Genomic DNA, 9,948 nt, shown 5'->3' with positions numbered 1-9,948 from the left:
CGCCTCGCTGTGTGCTGGGCAGAGCCCCGCTGTGTGCTGGGCAGAGCCTCGCTGTGTGCTGGGCAGCGCCTCGCTGTGCTGTCCTGTGCACAGGGTAAATGCTGTATAACATGTGAAGTGTTTCCCTGTGGCTTCGTTACATACTGCACTTGATAGCCAGTTGTCTTCACTGCTGTGTATGAATGGTTAACAATCTTTGCAGTCCTTCTTAGCTCAGGTGCTGCCACACATCACTGGTTGCCGTGGAAACTGTGATGTCGTCAAGACTGCCCCCCCCCCCCCCCACTACCAGACCTCTTCTCAGGATTCTGTTTCTATGGAAACTGGCCTGTTCTGTGCTCTGCAGCCTCCCTCTGAGTTGATTCTGTTCCGTCAAACTAGAGCCACCCTCCTCCCTCCCTCCCAGTCCCTCCTCAGCTCCACTAGAGCCAGCCTCCCTCCCTCCCTCCCAGTCCCTCCTCAGCTCTAACCACTAGAGCCAACACTGCCTCCCCCCCCTCCCAGTCCCTCCTCAGCTCTAACCACTAGAGCCACACTGCCTCCCTCCCCTCCCAGTCCCTCCTCAGCTCTAACCACTAGAGCCACACTGCCTCCCTCCCTCCCAGTCCCTCCTCAGCTCCACTAGAGCCAGCCTCCCATCCCTCCCTCCCAGTCCCTCCTCAGCTGTAACCACTAGAGCCGCACTGCCTCCCTCCCTCCCAGTCCCTCCTCAGCTCTAACCACAAGACCAGGTTGATTTTGAATTAATTAACATAGTTATGCATTGTTAATTGGAAACTAAAAGCAGCTGCAATTTTCACTCTGTAACGAGAGCATGTAAAGGTGCTAATTAAACACATTCCTTTTCCCACTGTGTGCATGCGGGTGTGTGTGTGCGTGAAGGTATGTATGCCTGCCTGCCTGCCTGCCTGTGTGTGTGTGTGAATTTGAAACCCAGTACAATACAGCACTCGCTGTGGTTGCAGTTTATTGTGGGAGGGATAAAGACTGCAGGCGTGACAGGCTGGAGCTGCCCAGCCTGATGGATTATGATCAGAATCCTCCGAGAGAGCACCGGTAAAAATAGAATCCACTCAGCTTTATTACATGGAGCGCCTGTGTGTGTGTGTATGCGTGTGCGTGTGTGTGTGTGTGTGTCTCTGTGTGTCTGTGTGTGTGTCTGTGTGTGTGTGTGTCTCTGTGTGTCTGTGTGGCATGGTAAAGCATAGGGAAGCATTGTAAAGCACAGAGAGGTGTGGTAAAGCATAGGGAAGCATTGTAAAGCACAGGGAAGCATTGTAAAGCACAGAGAGGTCTGGTAAAGCATAGGGAAGCATTGTAAAGCACAGAGAGGTGTGGTAAAGCATAGGGAAGCATTGTAAAGCACAGAGAGGTCTGGTAAAGCATAGGGAAGCATTGTAAAGCACAGAGATTGCAGAATGAGTTTGATTTCTCCTCTCTCTCTCTCTCTCTCTCTCTCTCTCTCTCTCTCTCTCTCTCTCTCTCCAGGTCTTTTCCATCTTTGCGTTTGCTACGTGTGGCAGCTACTCTGGAGAGTTCCGGCTGAAGCGTCGACTGCAAGAACAAGACTGAGAGCGACCTGAATATCGAGGTGGAGTTCGACTAATCCCTTCAGGTGAGAGACACGGCCAGGCTGGGGGTCTGAGTCACAGACTGCAATGCAAACTCAATGAGAATAACCCGGGCTCCAATCCTCACCCTCACCCTCACCCTCACCCGAGCTCCAATCCTCACCCTCACCCGAGCTCCAACCCTCACCCTCACCCGGGCTCCAATCCTCACCCTCACCCGGGCTCCAATCCTCACCCTCACCCGAGCTCCAATACTCACCCTCACCCGAGCTCCAATCCTCACCCTCAACCGGGCTCCAATCCTCACCCTCAACCGGGCTCCAATCCTCACCCGGGCTCCAATCCTCACCCTCACCCGGGCTCCAATCCTCACCCTCACCCGGGCTCCAATCCTCACCCTCACCCGGGCTCCAATCCTCACCCTCAACCGGGCTCCAATCCTCACCCACACCCGAGCTCCAATCCTCACCCTCACCCGAGCTCCAATCCTCACCCTCAACCGGGCTCCAATCCTCACCCTCACCCGAGCTGCAATCCTCACCCTCACTCTCACCCGGGCTCCAATCCTCACCCTCACCCGAGCTCCAATCCTCACCCTAAACCGGGCTCCAATCCTCACCCGAGCTCCAATCCTCACCCGAGCTCCAATCCTCACCCTCACCCGAGCTCCAATCCTCACCCTCAGCCTCACCCGAGCTCCAATCCTCACCCTCACCCGGGCTCCAATCCTCACCCTCACCCTCACCCTCGCCCTCGCCCTCACTGATTTGAACCCCTGTCTCCTCCCCTCTCCAGGCTGCACCAGGTGTATTTCGACGCTCCGACCTGCAGGGGGCCGGAGGAGCGTCTCTTCCTGGTGGGGGATTACTCCCTCCTCCGCTCAGTTCTTCGTCACCATCGCTGTCTTTGCCTTCCTCTACTCCCTCGCCGCCCTCGTCACCTACGTCTTTTTCCAGGCCAAGTACCGAGAGAACAACAAGGGACCCATCATCGTGAGTCTCTATCAATCAATCAATCAATCAATCAATCTTTATTTTCTATAGCGCCTTTCATAGTGGACCACCCTCATGAGGGGAGAGGGGGAGGAGAGGAGAAACACTTCTTGTGACAGTGTGTGTGTGTGTGTGTGTGTCTCTCTCTCCTCTCTCTCCTCTCTCATCTCTCCCCCCCTATTTCTGTCTCTCAGGACTTCGTGGTGTGTGTGTCAGTGTGTGTGTGTGTGTGTGTGGGTGTGTAACAGTGTGTCAGTATTACTGGATCCTCTCTCCCCTCTCTCAGGACTTCGTGGTGTGTGTGTCAGTGTGTGTGTGTGTGTGTGGGTGTGTAACAGTGTGTCAGTATTACTGGATCCTCTCTCCCCTCTCTCAGGACTTCGTGGTGTGTGTGTCAGTGTGTGTGTGTGTGTGTGGGTGTGTAACAGTGTGTCAGTATTACTGGATCCTCTCTCCCCTCTCTCAGGACTTCGTGGTGTGTGTGTGTGTGTGGGTGTGTAACAGTGTGTCAGTATTACTGGATCCTCTCTCCCCTCTCTCAGGACTTCGTGGTGACAGCTGTGTTTGCGTTCCTGTGGCTGGTCAGTTCGTCCGCCTGGGCGAAGGGTCTGTCTGACGTGAAGACCGCCACGGACCCCGAGCGCGTGATGACCCTGATCAAAGCGTGCAAGATCGAGGGGAACAAGTGCAGCGAGAAACAGGACCCCGTCATGTCAGGACTCAACACCTCCGTGGTAAACAGAGACACACATACTGAGAGACACACTGAGAGATACACACTGAGACACACTGAGAGACACTGAGACACACTGAGAGATACACATTGCGATATACACTGAGATACACATACTGAGACAAACCCACAGTTTAGTGACACACACTGATATTCTCTCCTCTCTCCCTCTCTCCCCTCTCTCCCCTCTCTCCTCTCTCTCTCCTCTCTCTCTCCCCTCTCTCCCCTCTCTCTCTCCCCTCTCTCTCTCCCCTATCCTCTCTCCCTCTCTCCCCTCTCTCTCCTCTCTCTCTCTCCTCTCTCTCCCTCTCTCCCCTCTCTCTCTCCCCTCTCTCTCTCAGGTTTTCGGGTTCCTGAACCTCGTTCTCTGGGTTGGTAACCTGTGGTTTGTGTTCAAGGAGACCGGCTGGACCGCCCCCTTCATGCGCCACCCTCCCCCCTCCCAGGAGAAGCAGCCGGCCCCCGAGAGCTTCGGGGCCCCTGGCTACGTGCAGGAACCCCAGGGGTACGGCCAGCCAGACCCCTACTCCCAGGGGGGCTACCAGCCAGACTACGGGCAGCAGGAGGGCTACGGCCAGCAGGGGGGCTACAACCAAGGAGGAGAGTACAACCAGCAGGGGGCGCCCACCTCCTTCGCCAACCAGATGTGAGCAGAGCAGAGAGAGAGAGGAGGAGAGGCTGGTGAGTAACACTGGGAGAGGGGAGGGATGGGGAGAGAGGAGAAGGAGGAGAGGAAAGGAGAAGGGAAGGGAGGAGAAGGGAGAGGAGAAAGGAATGGAGGAGAAGGGGGAGAGGAGAAGGGAAGGGAGGAGGGGGAGAGGAGAAGGGGAGAGGAGGAGGGGGAGAGGAGAAGGGGAGAGGAGAAGGGAAGGGAGGAAGGGGAGAGGAGGGAGGGAAGGTAAGGGAAGTCGTGTTGTAAGAGAATAGAGGAGCCTCAGTGTGGGGAGCGCACAGCAGTGGAGATCACAGTACAGCGCAGGAGAGTATACTGGAGCAGCGTTGAGTAACAGCAGCTATAGGGAGAATACAGTCTGACTGAGAAACTGTGTCTGACTCTCTACCTCCCCCTCCCTTCTCCTCTTCTCTCTCCTCCCTCACCTCTCCCCTCCCCCTCTCCCCTATCCTCTCTTCTCTTCTCTCTCCTCCCTCACCTCTCCCCTCCCTCTCTCCCTTCTCCTCTCCTCTCCCCTCCTATCTCCTCTCTCGCTCCTCCCTCACCTCTCCCCACCCCCTCTCCTCTCCTCTTCTCTCACCTCTCTCACTCCTCTCTCATCTCTTACTCTCCTCTTCTCTCCTCTCTCCTCCCTCACCTTTCCTCTCCTCTCCTCTTCTCTCTCCTCTCCCCTCCTATCTCCTCTCTCGTTCCTCTCTCGCCTCCTCTCCTCTCTCCTCCCTCCCCTCTCCCCTCTCCTCTCCTCTTCTCTCCCTTCTCCTCTCCTCTCCCCTCCTATCTCCTCTCTCGCTCCTCTCTCACCTCCTCTCCTCTCCTCTCCTCTCCCCGCTCCTCTCCTCTTCTCTCCCTTCTCCTCTCCTCTCCCCTCCTATCTCCTCTCTCGCTCCTCTCTCCTCTCTCGCTCCTCTCTCACCTCCTCTCCTCTCTCCTCCCTCCCCTCTCCCCTCTCCCCTCCTCTTCTCTCTTCTCTCTCAGGTAAGCAGCGTTGGTTGAACTCACTGTGGAAAGGGGTTGGGGGGGGGGGGGGGCGGGGGGGCATATCTAAAAAAATAAAAAACAGAGGAATAAGCTAAGCGGGGCTTTGAAGAGGTCGACCGGTCTGTGAATCTCCATGTGTTGTCAAGTGAGCCCTTTGTAGAAAGAAATAACAGCAAACCAAAATTCAAAATATTAAATAATAACCCTAATCCGTGTGTGGGGATGGGGTGTAGCTGTTCTAGTGTGTGTGGAAATATTATTATGAAGACATTTATATAACATATACATTCATATATATATGTGTGTGTGTATGTGTGTGTGTGTGTGTGTGTATATGTTTGGAATCGTTAGATTATATTTCAATTTTAAATTCAAACTACAGTGATATTAATGGCAATGATTCATGAAAATGTCTTATTATTATTATTATTATTATTATTATTATTATTATTATCAGGGGTTAATTTATACTGGTGTGTTTTTGTCTGACAGCCGAGAGAGTTATAAACTGATGAACTCTCTGACTATATTAATTGCTATTGTAGGGATTTAAATTGACTCTCGAATTAATTATCTACAAAAAAAAAAAAGAAAGAAAAAATTATAATTATTGCTGCTCCCAAGTGGATGAAAAAAATGACTGCAGAATTATTTTTTAAATTTATTTATTGATGTATTTTGTATTAATTCTTTATTTTTTATTTAGCAGCAAAATCACACATCAGGCTTGTAGTGTTTTAAATATATTTTTGTTTTTATCTTGTGTGTGCAACAGAATTAAAAAAAACCTTAAAAATACAAAGAAAAATTTAATAAAACACACGCACACACGCACAGACACACACACGCACACACGCACAGACACACACACGCACAGACACACACACACACGCACAGACACACACACGCACAGACACACACGCACACACGCACAGACACACGACGCACACACAGACTCACAGACGCACACACACACGACGCACACACACACAGACGCACACACAGACTCACAGACGCACACACACAGACACACACGCACACACAGACACACAGACACACAGACGCGCGCACACACAGACGTACACACACACAGATGCACACACACAAACAGACACATGCACGCACACACACAGACTCACACTCACGCACACACACACACACAGACGCACACACAGACAGACACACACACAGACTCTCAGTCACGCACGCACGCACGCACACAGACACTCAGTCGGTATGTTTTGAATGCTTGGTTTTCAGACCTGATGAAATACCAGAGACCTCCTTCAGGGTGCAGCCCTGACGGCGATGTCTCTCTGCTGTTATATCGAGGTCGCGATTTATTGGTTTTTGATCTTGTTTTCTTGTCGTTTGTGTTGCAGTTTTCTGTAGAGCTGGGGCAAGCAGTCCCGTTACTAACTCACAGCTTTGTAGAAACTGGACTTCGTCCCTATTGACTCCTCCAACACCTTATAAATTAATATTATCAATGAGTCATTCAGCAGATGCTTTTATCCAAAGCGACTTACAGAGACTAGGAGGTGAACTCTGCATCATCAACAACTGCTGCTGCTGCAGAGTCACTTCCAATAGGACCTCGTTTGTTTGACGTCTCATCCGAAGGACGGAGCACAAGGAGGTGAAGTGACTTGCTCAGGGTCACACACACACACACACACACACACACACACAGGGAGTCAGTGGCTGAGCCGGGATTTGAACCTCCTGGTATCGAGCCCCTTTCTCTAACCGCTGGACCCCTGAGCCTCTAGATTCAGTGCTGAAAGCACAAAGGATATCATTCATGCAAACCCGATGTGTGAATGAATAACACACTCCTATCTATACTGTACACAAGAGAGCTTATCTACCTACGAAGCACAGAACCTGATGGGTGTAAATGAGACTCCGACTGCACAGCAGTTTGATCCATTCCTGGTTTCACTAGGACTTTAATACAGTCGGTGTCTCCTAATCGGGATCCTGATAATCGTGATTTCTGTTTAGATGGGATACAGCTCTGGGAGACTCTCTTTCCCAGTGCTGTTTCTGTCGTTTAATTGGGACGTCACTTCGTTTAATTAGGATACAGTATTTTCAAATAAGTAATGGAAATCGCTTTTCAGAGCAAGTTCGGTTTGCGTAGCGCAGTGTGGCAAGCGCGTGACTACGCTGTGATCACGCTGAGCTCTTGAAGGGCCTGCTGGAGTCTCCTGTGGATTCTCAGGGCTGCTGGAGTCTCCTGTGGATTCTCGGGGCTGCTGGAGTCTCCTGTGGATTCTCGGGGCTGCTGAAGTCTCCTGTGGATTCTCAGGGCTGCTGGAGTCTCCTGTGGATTCTCAGGGCTGCTGGAGTCTCCTGTGGATTCTCAGGGCTGCTGGAGTCTCCTGTGGATTCTCGGGGCTGCTGGAGTCTCCTGTGGATTCTCAGGGCTGCTGGAGTCTCCTGTGGATTCTCAGGGCTGCTGGAGTCTCCTGTGGATTCTCAGGGCTGCTGGAGTCTCCTGTGGATTCTCAGGCTGCTGGAGTCTCCTGTGGATTCTCAGGGCTGCTGGAGTCTCCTGTGGATTCTCGGGGCTGCTGGAGTCTCCTGTGGATTCTCAGGGCTGCTGGAGTCTCCTGTGGATTCTCGGGGCTGCTAGAGTCTCCTGTGGATTCTCAGGGCTGCTGGAGTCTCCTGTGGATTCTCAGGGCTGCTAGAGTCTCCTGTGGATTCTCGGGCTGCTGGAGTCTCCTGTGGATTCTCGGGGCTGCTGGAGTCCCCTGTGGATTCTCAGGCTGCTGGAGTCTCCTGTGGATTCTCAGGGCTGCTAGAGTCTCCTGTGGATTCTCGGGCTGCTGGAGTCTCCTGTGGATTCTCGGGGCTGCTGGAGTCCCCTGTGGATTCTCAGGCTGCTGGAGTCTCCTGTGGATTCTCAGGGCTGCTGGAGTCTCCTGTGGATTCTCAGGGCTGCTGGAGTCTCCTGTGGATTCTCAGGGCTGCTGGAGTCTCCTGTGGATTCTCAGGGCTGCTGGAGTCTCCTGTGGATTCTCAGGGCTGATGGAGTCTCCTGTGGATTCTCAGGGCTGCTGGAGTCTCCTGTGGATTCTCAGGCTGCTGGAGTCTCCTGTGGATTCTCAGGCTGCTGGAGTCTCCTGTGGATTCTCGGGGCTGCTGGAGTCTCCTGTGGATTCTCGGGGCTGCTGGAGTCTCCTGTGGATTCTCAGGGCTGCTGGAGTCTCCTGTGGATTCTCAGGGCTGCTGGAGTCTCCTGTGGATTCTCAGGGCTGCTGGAGTCTCCTGTGGATTCTCAGGGCTGCTGGAGTCTCCGGATTCTCAGGGCTGCTGGAGTCTCCTGTGGATTCTCAGGGCTGCTGGGGTCTCCTGTGGATTCTCAGGGCTGCTGGAGTCTCCTGTGGATTCTCGGGCTGCTGGAGTCTCCTGTGGATTCTCAGGGCTGCTGGAGTCTCCTGTGGATTCTCAGGGCTGCTGGAGTCTCCTGTGGATTCTCAGGGCTGCTGGAGTCTCCTGTGGATTCTCAGGGCTGCTGGAGTCTCCTGTGGATTCTCAGGGCTGCTGGAGTCTCCTGTGGATTCTCGGGGCTGCTGGAGTCTCCTGTGGATTCTCGGGGCTGCTGGAGTCTCCTGTGGATTCTCGGGGCTGCTGGAGTCTCCTGTGGATTCTCAGGGCTGCTGGAGTCTCCTGTGGATTCTCAGGGCTGCTGGAGTCTCACAGTGTGACGTGATTTTGTTCTTTTTCTTTTCATTAAGAAACAAAAAATTGTGACTCTCATTTAGTTGGGACAGCTGCTTATAAAGAGGCGCAGACTGTAATCAGACACACCTGAGCTTGTTACCTGTGCACACTGGGGGCTGATCAAGCTGCTAGCAAAACCTGGACTGGGTGACGCTGCTGTGCAATAGGAGTCTGATTCCCAGCCCTGCAGTATTTATTATACATATTAATTCCATTCAAACTGAAAGATAGAATATTCACCTGTTCTTAGGGCTGTTTTTAAACAAATATTCAAGCATGAAAAATACATGTATTTATGTATATGTGTGTACACCGGTATGTGTTTGGCCCAGCACTACAATTTACGAAACAAAACAACAATTTAAGACTTGGTGTAAAACACAATTTCTCTTTCTCTCTGTCTCTCTCTCTTTGATTCTCTTTAGAAATATCTTCTATATAAAGTACTCTGTTGTGTACGGTGTGTTTGTGATTTTAAACTAAGCCTTCTTGTGTGTGGTACTCAGTGTGTATTTATTGTGTTGTTAAAAATTGATATGAATATTATTATGATGATGGTATTTAAATTTAAATATATATATGGTGGACTCTGACAAAAAAAAAAAAAAAATGATAATAAAATTGAAATGGTTCTATTCTGAGTTTATAACCTGTGTGTTTTTGTCTGGCTGTTTCTCTCTATCTATCAATCCACACAGCTCTCCGAAATGTCTTTATAATATACAGCACTAGACCCTGATATTGATGTGATCCAGCCCTCTGAAATGTCTTTATAATATATAGCACTAGACCCTGATATTGATGTGATCCAGCCCTCTGAAATGTCTTTATAATATACAGCACTAGACCCTGATATTGATGCGATCCAGCCCTCTGAAACGTCTTTATAATCTACAGCACTAGACCCTGATATTGATGCGATCCAGCCCTCTGAAATGTCTTTATAATATACAGCGCTAGACCCTGATATTGATGCGATCCAGCCCTCTGAAATGTCTTTATAATATACAGCACTAGACCCTGATATTGATGCGATCCAGCCCTCCGAAATGTCTTTATAATATACAGCACTAGACCCTGATATTGATGCGATCCAGCCCTCTGAAACGTCTTTATAATCTACAGCACTAGACCCTGATATTGATGCGATCCAGCCCTCTGAAATGTCTTTATAATATACAGCGCTAGACCCTGATATTGATGCGATCCAGCCCTCTGAAATGTCTTTATAATATACAGCACTAGACCCTGATATTGATGCGATCC

General features: G+C 51.1%; 1 protein-coding gene across 1 annotated transcript; it reads left to right on the top strand.

Annotated features, from left to right (window-relative positions):
* Positions 1 to 1,488: 1,488 nt before the first annotated feature.
* LOC117401605 (synaptophysin) lies at positions 1,489 to 9,323 on the top strand (the record flags this gene model as incomplete). The annotated part of the gene is given in 7 exon segments (XM_059021538.1): positions 1,489 to 1,545; positions 1,547 to 1,605; positions 2,355 to 2,442; positions 2,444 to 2,563; positions 3,106 to 3,297; positions 3,638 to 3,977; positions 4,945 to 9,323. Coding segments are annotated over 6 exon segments (825 nt in total), but the record flags the coding sequence as incomplete, so codon positions are not given.
* Positions 9,324 to 9,948: the final 625 nt, after the last annotated feature.

This window comes from Acipenser ruthenus, unplaced genomic scaffold (assembly GCF_902713425.1).
Source record: "Acipenser ruthenus unplaced genomic scaffold, fAciRut3.2 maternal haplotype, whole genome shotgun sequence".
Taxonomy (NCBI): domain Eukaryota; kingdom Metazoa; phylum Chordata; class Actinopteri; order Acipenseriformes; family Acipenseridae; genus Acipenser; species Acipenser ruthenus.
Note: the sequence above shows the minus strand (reverse complement) of the source record. Positions and strands in the feature narration are given on the sequence as shown.